We start from the raw sequence: 18,701 nt of genomic DNA, 5'->3' as shown, positions 1-18,701 counted from the left end.
CCTTCGTAAACTCAGGACTCGTAATACAGTACACTGACTCTACAGTAACACTGATCAAGGGTGGCGGAATGCCACCCTAGGGCGGCAAAGAAGGCACTTATTATCTATTCCTCAGATATATGTAACTGTAAAGCTTGGCACCAAGTATCTGATGGATCGAAGACTCTGACCACACCGGCAGACCACTAACTTGAGAGTTAGAAGTTGATATCATTTGCTTGTAGAGTCCCTGCCATTGGTTTACCATAGACTTTTACATGTTAGGAATCGGACCTGGCGTGCCGCACAGCACCGAATACCTCCCAAGTTGGCGCCTGCATCACCTGTACGCAGATGTTGCAAGGTCTCTGCTTGTTAGGAATTGAGCCATCAAAACTGTATTTGCTTATATTTGTTTGCGGTGTATAGATCAAATACCGTCAAGAGTTTGAAGTTTCACACCAAGTTTCATGTCTAATCACTGCTGTCACATTCAGTATTTTTGTTCTTGTCCCTGAAAGTCTCTCACTACCTTAGTGTGGCCAGGGCATGGCATGATATGAGTCCTGAGTCCCTTATAAGGAAAGATGGTACAGAAAATCTTCACAAATAATATGGATCTGTTATATAGGGTTTGTATAGATCTGTAATATTGGGTTTTCGATCAAAGATTAAATAATACAAATGTGTAAACTACAATACTGGCCATAAACCTTGCCTCTGGGAAAATATATCAAAGTTCAGATTGGTTCACACGGTAAGTGCAAACTCCAGACTTAACCACTGGCGGTTACAGAGATGCTCATTGAAGGTATTCCAGACAGATAAGCTATGCACAAACTAGAAGATACACTCATACCCTCATAAAGACTGCATATATAATGCTAGAGATGCTGTTTTCCCCTGACAAGTGAGTAGACTATTTAGGTCCATATTGTCAAGGTTACCTTCAAGAATGCACTGACACCTAGTAACTGCACCATTGTTGAAATATACATCTTTGTTCTTACTGATGAACCTGCATGTGAAGTGGAATTCACCAAAATACACAATATCATGGAGAGTGAACTTGCACTTTTTGTCTATTTTCATTGTAAAGGACTTTGAAAGCACAATGTTCAAGTTGGCTATATCAAAGCCTAGCAGGCGTGGAGTACTGTTCAAAACAGTCACAGTATTGATGTTCTATCTGCAACATCAAACACCATGATATACCCCATTGGAAGAAAGATATAAAGATAGCCAGTGTGTGATACTCAGGCCTGAGCCCTCAGATGCATTTGTTTCTGCTTGGGTGTAACAATTGAGGACCAATGTTTCTATCAGGAAATATCTTCTAGATCCACAGATTTCACAGTTGGATGATATTTCACCAAGGTGAGATGCCTTCAGGAGTTCACTACATAGCTCCGCAACACTAGTACCCTCTCCTCATGTAAGTGGGAACCAGTGACGATCCATCCTGTTCATTGTGTTTCTTAAGTGGTCTCTGCAGGCTTCCATAGATGTTGAACCTGCTTCTATATCTTTGAATCCTGATACTAGAAGTTGCATTACCTCATTGCACTGTAGCTCCTTTGTCCATTTTGATGGATTGTCTCTCCAGGGTATTGCTTTGCTCACTGTGACTGGGAGTATTTTGTGCTCTCTCTTTATCTTGTGGGATTTTTATCTCAGGACTTGGATTTGTGTCTTCCTTTCCATGGTCTGTGTAGGACTGCTTGTTGTGCTTCAACGGCCAGTCAGCATCTTTAGTAGAATCTATGAGGCTGTTGCAGGATGAACATTCTTGGGACACTCATTCTTCTTCCATAATTGATATGGTCGGACTAATGTGTTTGTTCTATGCCCTTCTATATGACCAGGTAGCATGCCATTATACTGCAGCTCAGTGATATTGTCCAAGATTTCAAGTTCTCGGAATTCCTGCCTAAGGTAACCAAATGCTCCTTCCATCATCTTACTAGGATCAAACCCTTGCACAATAATTGTCCCTTCAGCTGATGCACTCCTAGATAAACAAGTATAATAAGACTGGTGATTCGAGCAATTATTTAGATAGACCACATTATTAGGCCGAGTTCTGCCTTGGGATGCATAATCAGTCATGGCAAAGTTTGGTAAGATTAGGACTTGCTGTCTTATAATTGTCTCAGTGTCATCAGGCATCTTGCATGTGACATCTATAGAATGCTTTGTAAGGGGAACAACATTCAGGGGAAGCCCTTCAAGCTGTACTTCATGTGGAGGATTAACCAACTCTACAAACAAGGTATCAAGGATAGCAACTCCATCTTCATGATGACTATGCCATGACACAATTTTGGCCTCAGCACCATTGGTAATGCAACATTCAGTTGCTTCATTGTTCTTAATTAGTACTGGCATTCCTTTGCATATTGATAATTTCCCAGGTACATGTTGACAAGAGTTATGTGGCAGATTCCAAAGAATTTTTTGGGTAGCAGAGTCGATCACTTCTGAAGCATGCATTTTCTTAGACTTCTTCTGTTTCTTTCCATTGTTATGTGCTGATGGCAGCTTCCATTTGTCTATGGAATAGAAGTCAACAAGGTGTCCTGTATCACTTGCAAACTGTTGTGCACCAAGTTGTTTTATTTTATCTCTATGCATGTTCCAGGCTGTAATGACAGAGATATGTCTGAAATTTGGATGTGCCAGCTTTGGTCTGTTCAAACCTGTACCTGCAGCCCTGCTTCACAGAAATGTGATGTCCTGTGCTATACAGGCCTTATATCTCATATTCTCTAATGCTGTCCTTAACTTAGCATCCTCAGGTGATTGTGTTCTCTGACACATGTTTTCTCGCAATATCACAACAGCAGTGAACTGATGCCACAGGGCCTTTCCTATGGCAGTCTCCTGTGACTTTGCTGTCATCCTGGGATGGTCATTTGTGCCTACACTGGAGCTGTACAAAGGTGCATGGTTCATTGCTGGGGGTAGTTGGGCAAAGTCACCACATAAAATCATGTTTATTCCTCCAAATGGATCATCAGGATTCCCAGTAGCTTTACATAGCTGGGAGAATATTTTGTATAAATCATGACAAGAAATCATGAATAACTCATCAATAAAGATATACTCAATACCATGCAGCCTTGCCTGAATTTGAGCTTTACTGGATGAACTGTTATTCATGTGAGCATACTTATCACTAACACCAAGTGCTGAATGATAGGTTGAACCCCCCACTATTGCAGCAGCAGAGCCTGTTGGAGCTAAAACTATGAATCTGTGAGATTCATTCCGTACTTTAAAGAATTCCATCAGTGCTTTTATAACTTGTGGCCTGCCCATGCCTGCCATGCCACCCAAATACATATTTAATTGTTCACTCTGTGGACTAGAAGCATGATTGGCCACAATTCTGAATGCTCTTTCTTGTTCTGGTGATAGCGAAAACTGTGCAATGATTGTAATTTCAATGAGTCTTTATGGGCTGCCTTGTGTTCTTTCAGTAAATACGACTGGTCAACTATATTGACTTCATTCCACCTAGGTGATTTCATTGCTGCTTCCTTCTGAGTACTCATAACTATGTTGTGGTCTTTTTCCCTCTGATCCAGTATCTCAGCATGTCTAGAATGAACCAAATCCATCCACTCCTGCTTATTTCTGTATGCAATAGGAGGGTCAGACAATTCTACATCAAGGCATGATATGGGTGCACTGCTCAACCATCCAGATCCTTTGAGAATACTTTCTATCTCATTCATTTGCTTCAGATGCTTTAAACTCTGACTCCCAAGTTTATCATATTGAGATACATCAGGATGTTGACTGAATTCACTGTAATCCAAATCATCTTCTTCATCGTCGTTAATTCCTAAATGCCATAAAAGGTCTTGATTATGTAAAGTGGGCATGCCAGATATTCCTAGTTTCCTATGGCGGGAATAGTCATCAACATTCATACTTGATATTGAAAAATGATAGAAGGTCCCTTTGTCGTGGGCTGAAGGAATAAAATGTAAATGCCTCATCCCAGGAATCATGAGACAACTTGAGATCAAGCCCTGTTCTCTGTGGCTTAAATAGGGTGAGCACTGTAACACAGTAAAATTCCCTGTTCCCAGTATCACGACGAGGCAGAGATCCACCAATAAAATTGGGGACTAGAGCAAATGGCTCCTTTACCAATGTGACATAATGTGTCCCATGCTGAGGATGCCCAGATAAGAAAGTCAAGTCTTGTGGATCAAACTTTTCGCCCTACTGTCTTCCTGAGCTTCAACTGCAGTACCTGTCTGGGATGCATCAGAGTTAGAAGCAATATTGGGCAGCAGCTTCTTGCGTGATAGATGTATCCAGTCATATAAGCATACATCTTTGAATGGCTTTGGACGGTAAATATAATCCATAATGGGAGTGTATGCTGTGTAACCCTCCCTAGATCTCTTCACAACCACTTGATCCTTGGGATTAGGATTATCATTTTCTGCAAGTTGATCTAGATCTGTACTGTCCCAATCCTTGAGTACTTCACTAGAATAAGATTTCCAATACACAGTGCGGAAGCGATGACTTGTATAATGATCAGGATTTCCTAGTAAATAAGCAGCAGCCATGGGAGCACCCATCTCCATCCTTACAGATAGTGAGTTCACTATCTGAGTGGGTAATTTCCTGGCCTTTTCCTGATCCCTGAGAGTACCTCCAATCATGGTTGTTTGACAATTAAATACATCACAGATAGTCTGGAAGATAGTGTAAGTCTTCAATGGTGTCTCTGTAATGTAATCAGTAACATATGCAGCAACAGACTTCAATGCTGTCCCTGAAAGAAGACTAGTGACATCAGGATTTGATCTCAACAGATATGTAAGTGTGGTTGTAAATGTATTGAGCCTTGTTTCCAGCTTTTTCAGGATGATATATCCAACTTTCTCATCTACTGTTGTTTTCTCCATGTTGTCAGCAGAACTTGCAACGAATATAAATTGACCTAGAATTTACTAAGCGGAAAGGTTGTCAAGATCCCCAAGAGAATGCTGGATTTATCGTTGGTCGAGCAGTTCCCTTGTGTTCGAGAGGTAGAATAAGTTTCCGATCCACACAGACCCTGATATTTGGTGATAACCTGATAGATAACAAATATGTAGCTGACTACTAGAGTCTAGCTGAGAATAAAGGTAGAGAGCAAACACAGGTCACAGGAGTCTAATGGCAGACTTCCAATAACCCAGTCTTATATTTCAAGACAGACTTAAGCTAACTGAAGCAGACAGCAGACAGTACTGCAGTCCTTCCCTACACTGAGGTGCTTCAGACAATCAGAGCCCAGACAATTCTTATCCTACAGTAGGGACAAGGTCTGATTGACTTGACAGGCAAATAGCTTTACTTGGGGGATCCCAGATAGATTAATCTTTTTGATTGCTCTCCCTACTGAGCTCCTTGTATACCCTACAGAATTTGAAATTACAAACGATAGGGTGGGAAGATACTTGGGAGGAGACAATAGTGCGAGAACAGAGTTACAATAGTGTGTGAAAATGGTGTGAGTCATCCAACTTCAGGCATGAATCAACCAATCCCTGAGCTTTAGAAACATGGGTGACTAAGCCAAAACAATAGGCATGGGAAAGTGGTAAACAATAAGGTGAGAAGAGCATGGAAGAAAACAAAAAGTGCAGGTGAAATCCAGAACAAGGGGTGGGAAAATCTTTAACAATAGCATGCGAAAAGCATAAACAATAAGGTGAGAACAATCCTTGGCCAATCATGGAACACTGTCAGTCCTTCTAGAGCATTCTACATAGTTCCTCTCCCAATACTTGCCCTCATCCTTTCTCCCATTAACAAATGGTGCTTGGCGCTGATAAGCCTCAGGATCGTCTGACCCCCGAAAACATGGACCCGGAGCTTATTCGACACATCGCTCACATGCCTCTAGGCTTCTATGGGCTCTAAAAGAATTTTTCTATTTCGCTCCGGACTTCCTAGCATCCCCGAGACGTACACAGACCCATTCTGCGATTTATCTCCGCAAACGCTGATAAGCCTCGGGATCGTCTGACCCCCGAAAACGCGGACTCAGTGCATCGTACAAGCCCTCCAGAGCTTATTCGACACAGCGCTCACATGCCTCTAGGCTTCTATGGGCTCTAAAGACTTGCTCTGTTTTAGCTCCGGACTTCCTAACATCCTTGAGGCGCACACGGACCCATTCCACGATTTATCTCCGCAAACAGGAGCTCCGGCGCGACTTAACCAATGCAACATCTAGATGCATTAGCTCCGGGACCCGCGGACACTTCTATCGAGGGGCGTCGTCCTCATGCCCACCCTCCAGCACTCACTCCCCCTCGTTTCCGTCAAGATACCGAAGGTGCGGACGCATACGAGTCACCATGAGGTCAGCATCAGTCAGCAAGCAGCCGGAGGTAATTAGCACATGACCGGTGCTTCGCACGGAGTGATGGGACCGCTTAGGGCAGGTGGCGGAGCATCGAGGCGACCTATAGGGGTTGGGACGAGCAAGTGGGAGCGCAAGGGAGTTGTATGGTGTATGGTATAACAGAGGCAAGTGCTGAGCAATCCTGTGGGTAGCGGTGTTTATTTGTTATTTATCTCCGGATGGTCGCAAAGCCATTCCTGTAGTATAAATTGTACAAAGTAGCGTACAGAAAAACAAATTTTGTACTTCACCATCTCAGAGAATTAGCGTTACGATCTCAGCGACCCTCGAAGTTTGAAAGTGTCAACTTAGCGAATTATAACCAATCCTAGCTTTGCCAATAGGCCTGACTCGTCGAGTGATTTATCTCCGCCATCGGTTTAATTATCTCCGGTGCATCCTACATAGCGAAATAAAATTAACCAAGTCTCTCTAGCAATTTCTACCCCCGCGAGCACGATCCTACAACAGGTGTCATTGCTTGCAACTTTGATTGCGACTCTTCGGAGATAAATACTCCGGAGCGTCAACTAGCATTTGTTTTATTTTTCTAGGTCTTCCTATGGACTACCCTACAACATCTTACTCCTCCTTCCCCCTCGAACTATTAAAATACCCCTCAGTTGTCTCAGACTGCCTCCACCCATACCACTGGTGTTAGGTTTATTTCTTTTGGTCCTTGGTGATTGTTGTGTGTCAGTGCAAATCAGTGCAGTCGAAGGACATGTCGTACAAGTCTTTGTTTCCTACCCCTAACCAGTTGTTGAAGTCTGCATCTACCAAACCTTCTAAGACCGACCTGTATGTACAGGTCTCTTTGGCTTGATGCTGGTAGTAGTGGTACACTTCCAGCCTGGAGGGGGATGACATTCAGCATGTGGCAACAGCGCAGTTTGGCATTCGAATGATAACATTGTCTGAGAACGTAGGGCCTTGGAAACTTAGCTTTGCATTCACCTTTCACAGTACAGTGATCTCCACAGCTATGTATATTGGATCTATACAGTAGATCATTGACATTATTCTTAAATGATTGCCACCAAGTATCACACTTTGTGCAATTATGGCATTTCACATCTGGCTGGTGATTACAAGGATATGGGGGAGCTTCTGGCAGGGTCTGGGTGGGATCCTTGTAGTCTGGATCTGAAGCTGCATATGCAACATCATTCTGTACTTCTGTCATTGTTTTATCTATGAATTCTCCTTGATGTACACTTTCTAGATAGTCCACCATCTCCTTCCAGAATGTTGACTGAGGATTCATCATTTGAGCATGGATCTCTTGAGGGCTTAGTGAATTCACAATCTAGAGTAGCAAATGCAGATGGAGTGTCAGTCTTCCTTGCTGCTCAACAGTGCCATAGTATGCTGCAGTCTTTCCATACAGGCCATCATGATCAGAATTCACACCAAGTACATGCTTGATGGACAACTTCACCATCATGTCAAAGAACCTTGCACTTGCAACAGGATTGTTTGCAATCAGGTTTGCTTGCTCATCTTTGGGCAATATATCTGGTTTAAAGGTTTCCCCAGTATTAGCATAGTATAAGCATATAGGATGTTGCACATCTGCAGGTGCAAATGTTATAAACCAAGAAGGAGCCCCTTGTAGGCCATGAGAGACCATATCTCATTCTGCATGTACTTTCTGTTTGTTGCAGAGCCATCAACATGACTGCCGATCAAATCCAAGTCATTCAGCAGTTGAAAACAAGCTTTGTCATCATCTGTATCTGGTTGGACTCATTCACCTTTGGATAATCTAGCAGCAAAATCAGACAATGTGGATTTATCTATGGACAGAAGCCTTTGTGTAATATCATTAAAAGAGTTCTGCTCAGCTAGGAGAAATCCACCTGATGTACTAGACTTTATTTGTTCTTGATTGATAGGGATGATTAGGAAATACTGGTCCAGCTGAAATCTTTTATCAAAATACATCAATAGTTGGTGCTTATGAGTTATCTCAGGAATACTTTTGTATCCATTGCCGTTACTTAACCCACCAAGTCCATAAGGGAAGAGTCAAGGAGACATGCTGTGGATTGTTGTAAATCGATTTTGGGTTTTGAGCATGCCTTTCCTCCAGATGTCAAATGCTTCATGGCCATTGCTTATAGAGCCTTCATACTCTTTGTTGTGAGCTGACTCCCTGTTATTCCATGGACTGTCAAGGGACATGGACCTGATTCAGTACCTTCTTCATCATTGTGATGTAGGCTTTTTGCAAGATCTTCCTTTGAACCATGCTGAGGATGATAACCAACAACCATGGGGGCATATTATCCTTATATCCTTTCAAATTATCATAGGAAATGTTGAGATTCTCATAATAAATGTGGTTTAACTTCAACCACTCTAGAGCACTGCTCACTCTTTTGTGACCAACAAGCAAATGGGTACACTTAAAATATTCTCCTGTAGGTGCCACTGGTCCAGTGTATATAAATGCTAGCGCCTCATCCATTTCGCTCCTTGGGGGAAGGCAATGTATTATAGATCTTTGGCGTGGGGTTTGCAAACATGACAACATTTGCTCTCATTTTGGAGCCACCCGAAGCAACCCTAACTAGACAGTGATTGTGCCACACCCTTGCAATCATGAACTTTTCAGCCAATGCAAGACCTTGCAGCTCTTTAGGTACATTTCCCAGCCATAGGCCATTAGCCAAAGCATTATCTGGTGCCTGGCCCTGTTGCAGTGAGATCGCACATAGGATTGGTCCAGGAAGCATTTCAACTGGGTCTGATGGTTCGAATCTTTCTTTCCGTGTCGTGAATCGTTCTGAGATAGTCAACAGATGCATCTGGTGCTGGTAATTATCAATGTCATCCATTACCAAAGTATATCAGGAAAAAAGTCTCTCGGCTGTAGCCCCGGTTTCAGCTCCGTAGTTGTCCATAGGCTCCCATAGCCTGGGCAATGCTCTATAGTACTATTCAAAGCACTGTAGCCCAGATACAGGCTACCATATTTCAAGTAGTTCTTGGCTGCCAGTGCACCAGTCTACATACATCTACGGCGCACTACGGGACCACCGGTGGCTACAGGGCTATGACACGCGTGCTGGACACAACTGGCACAATCGTGACTTATCACTGGTCCACTGCACGAGACATGGGTAGAGAATTGCATGTGCATATGCAAACTCATTTTATTCTACAGTTGTTTGCATAAGAAACTGAACATCACGTTTCCGCGCGCGTTGTTTGTCCGCGCCAAATATGCCCTTTTCGGGTAGCTTCAGACGGCCTCTCGCGGGGCTCATTGGCTAGGTAAGGACTTGTAGATGTCCGGAGGGGCATCAAAGGGCTTCGCATATTGCATGCAATGTATAATACATAGAACCCCACAGACCGTACCAGATTCAGCGCACGACGTTACAACTTTGATGGCTAACTCAGCGAAGCGCACTGGCACAGTGGCAGTATATATTAGTGTTTTATTTAACTGTAAGGGGCAGGTCGGAGAGCGAGACGGAACCCGCTCGTCTCCAACCTGCCCGTTAAATTAGCTTGGTCTGTCCATGGGCCAACGTGTCGCGGTCGCGGGCCGCGGGTACTAGCCCTATATCCACCATTATGATGCCAGTAGATTTCTACATTGATAAATAATCCAGTCACCCAGCGCACATGCGGCAAACCAGTACAGTAATGAAGGAAGGTGGATGACTTTCAGCTTTAGTTAGTTGGGGTGCCTGCTAGGCGGGCCCCTTGTCCCACCCGGACTCACACCGAGTGTCTTTTCGGGCCTCGTACACTTCTGCATTCAGCGGTCTCCTTCGGAATGCAAAGCCGGTAGGGAGCATCATCCAACATCGAAGATTCGATGTCGCCTTCAGGCATGGGGGTGACAAATTGAAGCACGGGCAGCGAAATACCCTGCTGGGTATCTAGGTCTCTCACATACACAGTAGTCGGATGTACCGCCTTGCCCATGGCAACGAGAGCAATGAGAGCCGTCGGAAATAAGGCCTAGTGACTACCTCGTCAATGGGACGTCCACAGCTGAATAATGAGGACTCACTGCGGCCAAGCAGGGAACAATTCCAATGTTCTAGTAATGAGGTTAGTCAGTGGCTAACATGGCTATAGCCGCACCCACCACGCCTTCCCGCACGAATGTCAATACGAAGGTAAGCAAGACACACAGTGCATACGCCAAACCGGACTCTATACTGTCGACATCTAATTAGGCTTTCTGAAGCGCTTAGGATATGAAGTCGACAGCAAAGCTCACAACAACATGGCTATCCTGCGGTATCGCCGATGCCGACTGCCTTTGATGTTGAGATCCTGCACTTCTCCATTGGTCCGTAAAATCCGCACAGCTTAACCGCGGTGCAGTTCAGAAAGCGGTGGCAAGGTGCAGCTGGTGTACGTACTAATTAGGATAGTCGTCGAGAGAACAGTGACCAATGACGTTCCAAAGAAGGACAATCCAATCCAGCTGACTGCAACTGTAAGTGCGTTTTGATCTCGCAAGGTTACAGAAAGTACAGTCTGCCCGGCGGCGGTCAGGGCATATATGCAATACAACGTCGTGCAGGAGGTTCCTATACATACCATCAGATGCTTCCGACAAGAGGGAATAAAACCCCTACCGACGCAGACCAAATAGGACAAGCACGGAAATATGACGAATCTATTCCTCCGGTCCCACAGCACATAACAGCGCCATATCTGATCGTAAGGTGTCACTTCAAATGTCTAGAGGAGTGCGCGATAGCACATACCAGTAAGGCATCGCCGATGAGACTGGCCATGACGATTATTGGACGAACGGTCACAAAATGGAAGAAACATACCTATTTAAGAGAATGAAGGGTGTCTCAATGGCTAACAGGATATTCGCAAGATGCAGCGCCTTTAACATTTCCGCATCCGTCCCATTGGTTGGGACATCGACGATAAGGAAGATTACCAGGAGGTTCAAAATAATCGCTGCAGTAGAGGACAGGAACAGCGATATTGTGATGACCAGAAGACGGCCGTTTATGGAGTCCTTTGCTCCCAATCGGGCCAGCAGGATGTACAAGGAAATGGCGAATACTGCCACATATGATCCTAACGCGCCTGTCAGAATATTACCACCCAGGACCTGCAGAAGAGCATCAGTCTCCCACCGTAAAGTAAACCAGTAAGCTAAGTATCTTCAGATATCGAAGAAGGGGCGAGAGCTTTGTAGCTTACCCATAGCCATAACATTTCATCCTATGGACGAATAACCCGCATCAACATGGTGTTTCCGGATTCAAGTCAAAAGAAGAAATCACACCTGGTGTGTAGTCAGCCTGGCCATGCTTGAGAGGGAATAAGATTAATGGGGAACGTCACTGGAGAAAGACACGATATAAGGCTTGGAGCAAGGTTAGCGGGATGTATAGAATCAGCAGCACCTAGGCAAAATGTGGCCTGCCAAGCCTATCGCCAGCCCGCCTGCCCATACAAGCCAGACGCTTTACCATAATACGTGTAGGCCAAGTCTGAGTTTCGTCGGATTGCATTTTGATCCGTAGTTTGACTTGGATCCAGAACGCAAGGCGGTAGACAGAGCTCCATATCGGACGTTGGAGAATCCAACGGCGCGGCGCTAGCATAGCAACTTCGAATCGCTACGGCAAGGAAAGCCTACATTACGCATAGTCGCATCTAGAAGGGCTCGCCCTAAGCATGACTGAATCCCTTCAGCGATATGCGAGATTTGGAGGGACACGACCGTCTCCTGGCTTTTCGTCCGACACGGAATCGGAGGTGGCGTACCTGTGCGAACTGCAATCGGTGCGCGGTTGGCCGCATCTTTCGTAGTTCGATTGTCCAACTGAAGCTAACCTTTAGAGATCTCTGTAAATTTTACCGCGCCCTACAGTCAGGGCACTATCGCCTGCATTGTGCAAAACATATCCAAGAATGGACGTTAATGGAGATCGGACTCATCGGAGACACCGCGCTCAGCGTCCCGTGGCACAGCCACACTATCCGCACCTATGCCTACACTGTGACACTACGCCGTAAGAAGTATCCATTCATCAATGTTGGGTGCTCGTGAACCCCAACTACTTACCCTCCACCGTTATTGAGATTAATTCTTGGGTTCATTGATATTACCCACCAACCCCGCCATCTGGCAATCGCGACTCGCGGCAGGATATCATCGTGGCACGCTTGACGACGGAATATCTCACTTGAAATTTCCGCCATAGGTATCGATAATACCAAATAGACGCAATATCGGATGATGTGCGCTGAAAAAGGATGCAGAGCCGATCGAGCCTGTAGCAGATGCGGCTGAGTTCCATTTTACATCACCGCAAATATCCGCATCCGTGTCAATGATCACATCTGTGGGGCACCGATGCCCTGTATCCGTTTTATTCCGTCAAGTACGTTCTCGGTGAGCACTGTCTTGCAGATGGTTAGCTGATTATCACTATTATATTTCTCACAACTTCTTCGTAGTATCTTAATCCCCAATGCAGCGGGGATCAAGATTGAGCTCATGGATCATACTTTGGAGATCAACTCGCCCGCGAGCAGCTATTGTAGTGGCAACCACCATGCATTTTGTCTGAATATACGCAGTCGTCGTGTAAATCCCCCTTCTTGTGGCAGCGAACCTGTTGCTGCCCTGCAGTCCACGAGCTCCATAAAGCAACCAAGCCTTAGTGAAGACGTTCTGCGATTAGTTCCTGTGGCGGCATCAGGGATGCCCCTATCGCTGATGGCCACGAGCTGCACTGCAACTGTGGGACAGTTGGACAATCGCGGGTCTGTTCGCCGTTCACCATTTTCAGATACATACACCGATCATGCCCAATCTGTATGTGTATGGCGGATTCTGCCTCTGGGGCGTGCTAAGCCCTTCTTTCCAGCAGTTTGGGATCCAATAAGGAATAACTGCTCATGTTCCTTCTGAAAATCGCGACTGTCGGCCCTATACATACCGAACAGTGGAGTCTCCAGCACTTTATCATGTGGGTACGGCCACGCTGCTCGGAGTGTCGCGGAGAACTCAAAGTGGTCCTCTTCGCATCATCGATCGATGAATGCGTCCCGCTGAAGTCATATGCTTCGAAGATACCGTCAGTGCTGGTGAGATGTTCTTGACGGAGTTGAACATTTCCAAGGTCTAATTGACACCCTGCGGGAAGATAGACCACAGGCAACACCAACTGCGTTGAACCTTCAGAAGACCGCCATGTGGATCACAAATTCCAACACGCTCCGCCTAGAGCCGCTGGAAGGTACATCGCGAGTGCATTCTCTAACCTAAATATCTCGACGTAGGATTGTTCCGGGTGCTACTGATATGGAGTGGCTGAATGGATCCAGAGTGGAGAAGATCGCAGTGTGCTCCTTCAATTCTTGGTCGCCGAGTTTACCCCGCGCCCGAAGGTCTGGGGAACGTGCTTAAGTACCATAGCCATTGGCCAATACATAGGAAGGTTTGATCGTCGATTTATCCGTGCGAACGCTATTCATAGGTGTTCCGCTGCATTTGTGTGTGGGGGACACCTCCGTATGAGCCATTGCCGGTGCACAGACTGGCAAAGCAGCAGAATGGTCCCTTGCTTGGACTCACTGTTGTTAAGGTAAGTGTGTGACTCAATCCGGTTTCGAATTACTGAACATGGCTCCTGCCACAAGGTTATATGACATATACAGTTCACCTCACCGATTCCGGAGCACGCATGTCGCAGTTACTTTGCCTCGAATGGCCTTCCGAAGATCGACTATAAACGTATATTCATTGCGATATCGGCAACCTAAGGGAGGCCGATATCTTCATTTGGATCAATCATTACCTGACCATCCAAATCTCAACTTCGGAGCTTCCTGCACCCTAGGCATCCCTGCCGAAGAGAGGAAGCGGCCCCGAAACTTTCTTTAGCCGGTTTCATCACCACAAGCTACCGTTTTGCTATAAATGAAGGCGTCGAGTAGTCCTGACAGCTTTCCCAACCCCTTTGCGCACCCATAGCGCTAATCCAGCGGTCGGTAGCATGTCGAGCAAGGCCATTACCACTGCCTATACCCAGTGGGTTGATTCTCCTTCCTCTCATGACACGGACATTGATCTCCTGCTTGTAATCAGCTTCTTGCAGTTTCGCATCCAATATTCGAGCATCGGTGCCCTTCATTTATTACCAATCAACGGGTGTAGAACTTGCTTGGCTGATTGCCACGACTAGCCCTGCTGTACTACGATTACGCATTGACATTTCCCCGTGGTACGCTCATTTATGTCTACCTAATCTCAGCAATTCACCTTATTTTAAGAGGTGAAATATATATGGGGCCACAAGTTTCGCATATCCACCCTGCTCTACGTGTTCTGCCGATATGCTCTGGTCGCGAACATTTTATATCTGCTGGCTGTGGCTGGCAAGCTCCATGCGAGGGTGAGGCGTGACATGTCCTTAATGTATTAATTGCTCTAATACTTGAAGGTAGTTAGTCGGACCAGGAGTCAACTTATTTAAACCGCTCACATAGCTTCTTAGCTGCAACACATGGTATAAATTCATTGGAGCAGTCAGTGTCCTTGGTCGCGCGGCCGTGATTAGTCAGTCGAGACCCTCCTTGCAACGCGTATATGTTGCTGACTCCACGGTTCCAGTTGTATTCACTCTCCGCGCATGAGCTGTATTCTCCCGAAGCCGTCTAGTGCTTGCGTACCTCGGCTTGCTGGGAGCCGTGTGTATTGCCCTCGACATCGTGGGCATCGTACTTCCTGGTTCCCGGCTGTATGCTGATTATGAATCCAGACCCATGTACCTGGTTTGCGATGCGTGGGCAGTGCAAGTAAGTGCATCGGATCCCCAGTTATATCAATGCCAAGTACTGAGAGTCGTTTCTCTCTCTTTAATCTCAATAGGCATACCCATAGGTCTGCAATGTTCCGTATACGTCTAGTAAAGCATAGCACTGAACCGGGGAGCTCGACAGCGAATGATTTGCTTTCAATATTGATGGTGGTCTTTGAATCGTCCTCGGCAATTCTTACGACAGTCAGAAGCGCGCAGGCCATAAGAGGCAACGGCGCACCGTGGTATGAGCAGAAGAAAAGCTTCTTCTACCTGGTATTAGAGCAAGGTGCGCCCGACGGGTCCAAGGCTATACGGGCTTCGGCTGAGTGTTTGCTGTGCCACAGGTGTTCTATATTTTTGGTAGGGCTTAAGAAGAACTGGTAATGTTCAGTCGCTGATATTCGCGTAGTATTGTATCCCTCATAACTCTGGCCGCCGTCATCCTGAACTTCGTGAGTACCCTCTTCTCCTGTCGCATTCGAGACAATATACTCATAACCGTCGCCACAGCGTGCAGTAAGGTTGTCACGTTCCCGTCCGAATATCAGGCTCAGATTTATGTCCATAGACGGGATTTTTCCAGCGGCTCCTGAACGCGCTCCTTTTGCCGTGAGCGAGTTCTGCGCTTCACTTGTTGGCCTCTGGCTTACTCCACATCCTGGCAGGCTCTCCGGACTACTGACCGCTCGTTTCCTTCTACACTTGCGAGAATGGGAACGGCGATCAGAATTTGTCGCAGACGGTACGAAGTCGAACGCGGGAGAAGAAAGAAATCAAGAGCTCTCTGAGTTCGAAGTTGCACGGCGAACGGTCAACTCCCTGGTAGACGACTTTGGCGCGGATCCTGTCATTCGCGAACAAAATAGGGATATCGAGGCACTCGACATACCCATGGCGACTCAGCGCAATTTTCCTGGAGATTCTGAGGAAGACATGGCCGTCAAAGTGATGTCTGTCAAGGAAGGCAAGAGGCGAATGGTTGTGTAGGCCCTTTACCGCATACGATTGATGTTCTACCATTCTTCGTCGTAACTTCACAAGAGCCTGCTTCTGCGATACACGCTGTCACGGAAACCTGGGACACTCCACAGCGATACTCCTCTTCTTTTACTTGTTGTACGACAAGCTGGTTAATTGTACGCCCTTCCCGAGTTAGTACCTTCGCGTGCTAAAGCGGTCGATCATCTGCGCATTTCAAGGTTGAGAATAGGACAAGGCTTCGGAACTGAACCAAAATGCTCAGGACGGTGGACGTCAATCCACGTGAGTGAACGCTTCGCGCTCAATCATGATCTCGATGCTCTTCATCTGCCGGAGCTGTGGAACGTGTCAGATGACTGCGAGCGTACGTGATGATGTGCCTACGTTGTGACATCCAGTCGGAGATGCAATCTGACCCTCCTTCTCTTCAGACTATGATCGATTGTGATGTGAGCTTATGTTTCTCAGTCATATTTTATAGCTCACATCGTTGCAAGTATCATTTGAGGCTCCGTCCACTCCGTCGGGCATGAAACGAGTAGCGTGGAGTGAACGTGCGAACTCAATACCCCTGTGTCGATGACAGGCAGCTGTGGGGTATGCTTCCCCATCCGGTGGTTGGTGTCTTATCGTATCCCGGGAGTTTAAGCTGGAAAGAGACGGTGAGCTTGCGGCCTACCGAAATATACCCCATAACCCCGTCTACGTACACAGCCATGAACGAATTCACGTATACTGATGATATAGTTTAGCGTTGACATAAACCGTCATGAACGGGGTTCCTACATTTGTTCAACGAGAAGGCAATACCGAAGGAGACATAGCTCTGTGGACTGGCCGCAAACTAGGAAGGTAACACGGATCATCCTTCACATGCGCAAAATATTTGGACGCGTCACACTCACAGTTGCGAGACAAACGATTGTGAAGATGCTGAGATGCAAGAATTAGCTAACCTAGGTGCAGGGGACACCTCACGACGTGCCTCGTCAACACTCCAGAAGCGACAACGTATACGATGAGCCGATTGATGATCGAGTCGGAGCTGCATAGAGTCAATAAATGCAAACCAGCCTAACGCTGCAAGCTCACTTAGGGTGCCCGTTCCGGTGCTGCGCAATAGTCCAGCAGAAAGCGGCGACGATTGCAAAGTCAACCAGAATCCCAGTGCCGTAGATGGAGTATATCATCCACTTGGGGTCTCACGGTAACGGCGCACATACTCTCTGAGATTGGAATAGACACTTACGCAGTAATGTTGGACATCCGTGATGGCATGAACTTGATATCTAATGGAGGATTAGACAAATGGGCGGAAATAACCCAGTGCACAACTCACATGAAATAGCAAGTCGCTGGTTCACAGAATGACCTCGTAAGTGACGGATGAGGGACCGTTTATCTAAGAGCGTACCGGTGGTCATTCCTGGTGTTATGGTCGATGAGGACCGACGGAGAATGTGAGATACAAGACGTACCATAGTTGCAGACTACGAGTGCTATCTGAATATCGGACAGGCAGGCGTAGGCTGTGAGGCCTGGCTCCAACAGTGCAGTAGATACGTACCACGAGGTAGGCCGCGGTTCTCCTCTTCTGTGAGCTACTAACTGCCGGTGTATCAAGATTATAAAAGCCGGAACACATCATAGAGCGCCGCCTCACCTTTCCACAGACGGAAGGCATATAACCTAACAGCGGGGACGGACACTCACGGGATCAGCAAGCCTATCGCCTGAGAAGCTGCATATAACGTACGACTGGACCATAAGAATGGTGAGTAGCTACAGATGGTACCAGTTCTTCAATGATCATAATGGCACTCAAGCGTCAAGAGCGACTACCAACTCACGTTAAGCACTAGTTGTAGCTTCGATGAATTAGTTAGCCCTGTAGATGCTCACTAGTATCGCGCAACTTACCTTGAACGACCACACAATGGGAAGGTGCAGCGATATTTCGTCAAAATGCATGACCAAGTACCAGTATACAGCGTGGGCTGCGAGGACGAAATGGAGGGTATCCAGACACCTGCGAAGCAAGCGTAGTGAGCCTCGGAGGCATTTCAGCATTGCTTCAGTTACCAAAGGAATACAACCTAATGAATTCAGCTTATAGTGTGCGTAATGGAAAACAGGAGGAACGCGTACCGCGAGCTTGTAGTGCAGCCAATCGTTGGGATAACTCTTGAAGTAGACGTATGTTTGAAGGTTGGTTATCCCTAGCAAGCTACAAAAAGTGTCAGCACCTCGTCGTTATAGGAGATGAGATGATGAAGGAGTGACTTACATCGCAGCTACGAGAATGCCAACGAACAGGGCCCCCAGGCTTTGCTCCAGAAGTGACTGCAGCGTACCACCAGTCATATCTAGTACCCGAATTCAGGGAGGGTCGGAAGAGGTAGGTAAAGAGTGGGGTGGTGATGGATATTAAAGCACTCTGCCCGATCACTATCACTCGGGAGCATCCAGCAGCATTGCTGATTTGTGATGTAGAAGCCGGT

General features: G+C 46.3%; 9 protein-coding genes across 9 annotated transcripts; 2 read left to right on the top strand and 7 right to left on the bottom strand.

The window, feature by feature from the left end:
- Positions 1-840: 840 nt before the first annotated feature.
- On the bottom strand, positions 841-1,071 carry GLOTRDRAFT_40837 (uncharacterized protein; the record flags this gene model as incomplete). The annotated part of the gene is made up of 1 exon (XM_007867323.1): positions 841-1,071. One exon carries the CDS (start codon positions 1,069-1,071, stop codon positions 841-843), a length of 231 nt encoding a protein of 76 aa, XP_007865514.1.
- Positions 1,072-1,740: 669 nt separating this feature from the next.
- On the bottom strand, positions 1,741-2,661 carry GLOTRDRAFT_41544 (uncharacterized protein; the record flags this gene model as incomplete). The annotated part of the gene is made up of 1 exon (XM_007867376.1): positions 1,741-2,661. A coding segment is annotated over one exon (921 nt), but the record flags the coding sequence as incomplete, so codon positions are not given.
- A 354-nt stretch (positions 2,662-3,015) lies between these two features.
- Positions 3,016-3,414, bottom strand: GLOTRDRAFT_13439 (uncharacterized protein; the record flags this gene model as incomplete). The annotated part of the gene is made up of 1 exon (XM_007867285.1): positions 3,016-3,414. A coding segment is annotated over one exon (399 nt), but the record flags the coding sequence as incomplete, so codon positions are not given.
- Positions 3,415-4,187: 773 nt separating this feature from the next.
- On the bottom strand, positions 4,188-7,712 carry GLOTRDRAFT_41465 (uncharacterized protein; the record flags this gene model as incomplete). The annotated part of the gene is made up of 2 exons (XM_007867370.1): positions 4,188-4,907; positions 7,329-7,712. Coding segments are annotated over 2 exons (1,104 nt in total), but the record flags the coding sequence as incomplete, so codon positions are not given.
- On the bottom strand, positions 7,713-8,350 carry GLOTRDRAFT_105859 (uncharacterized protein; the record flags this gene model as incomplete). The annotated part of the gene is made up of 2 exons (XM_007867854.1): positions 7,713-8,014; positions 8,161-8,350. 2 exons carry the CDS (start codon positions 8,348-8,350, stop codon positions 7,713-7,715), a joined length of 492 nt encoding a protein of 163 aa, XP_007866045.1.
- A 1,565-nt stretch (positions 8,351-9,915) lies between these two features.
- GLOTRDRAFT_93540 (uncharacterized protein) lies at positions 9,916-11,711 on the bottom strand (the record flags this gene model as incomplete). Its single annotated transcript, XM_007867853.1, has 11 exons — positions 9,916-10,008; positions 10,169-10,384; positions 10,437-10,466; positions 10,515-10,587; positions 10,650-10,740; positions 10,795-10,869; positions 10,976-11,009; positions 11,146-11,167; positions 11,218-11,510; positions 11,603-11,623; positions 11,688-11,711. 11 exons carry the CDS (start codon positions 11,709-11,711, stop codon positions 9,916-9,918), a joined length of 972 nt encoding a protein of 323 aa, XP_007866044.1.
- Positions 11,712-14,505: 2,794 nt separating this feature from the next.
- GLOTRDRAFT_13648 (uncharacterized protein) lies at positions 14,506-15,231 on the top strand (the record flags this gene model as incomplete). The annotated part of the gene is made up of 6 exons (XM_007867286.1): positions 14,506-14,539; positions 14,602-14,640; positions 14,690-14,834; positions 14,914-14,975; positions 15,054-15,127; positions 15,178-15,231. Coding segments are annotated over 6 exons (408 nt in total), but the record flags the coding sequence as incomplete, so codon positions are not given.
- A 75-nt stretch (positions 15,232-15,306) lies between these two features.
- Positions 15,307-16,206, top strand: GLOTRDRAFT_129250 (uncharacterized protein; the record flags this gene model as incomplete). Its single annotated transcript, XM_007867852.1, has 6 exons — positions 15,307-15,505; positions 15,564-15,579; positions 15,629-15,671; positions 15,730-15,735; positions 15,788-15,828; positions 15,885-16,206. 6 exons carry the CDS (start codon positions 15,307-15,309, stop codon positions 16,204-16,206), a joined length of 627 nt encoding a protein of 208 aa, XP_007866043.1.
- Positions 16,207-17,151: 945 nt separating this feature from the next.
- On the bottom strand, positions 17,152-18,564 carry GLOTRDRAFT_129249 (uncharacterized protein; the record flags this gene model as incomplete). The annotated part of the gene is made up of 14 exons (XM_007867851.1): positions 17,152-17,245; positions 17,293-17,393; positions 17,450-17,489; positions 17,540-17,555; positions 17,615-17,626; positions 17,679-17,703; positions 17,768-17,808; positions 17,864-17,889; positions 17,957-17,982; positions 18,051-18,068; positions 18,121-18,229; positions 18,283-18,296; positions 18,349-18,427; positions 18,488-18,564. The coding sequence occupies 14 exons, from the start codon at positions 18,562-18,564 to the stop codon at positions 17,152-17,154; spliced, it is 678 nt and encodes a 225-aa protein (XP_007866042.1).
- Between the last annotated feature and the right edge of the window lie 137 nt (positions 18,565-18,701).

Source organism: Gloeophyllum trabeum (assembly GCF_000344685.1).
Source record: "Gloeophyllum trabeum ATCC 11539 unplaced genomic scaffold GLOTRscaffold_00006, whole genome shotgun sequence".
Taxonomy (NCBI): domain Eukaryota; kingdom Fungi; phylum Basidiomycota; class Agaricomycetes; order Gloeophyllales; family Gloeophyllaceae; genus Gloeophyllum; species Gloeophyllum trabeum.
This window is presented reverse-complemented; position numbering and strand designations above follow the sequence as displayed.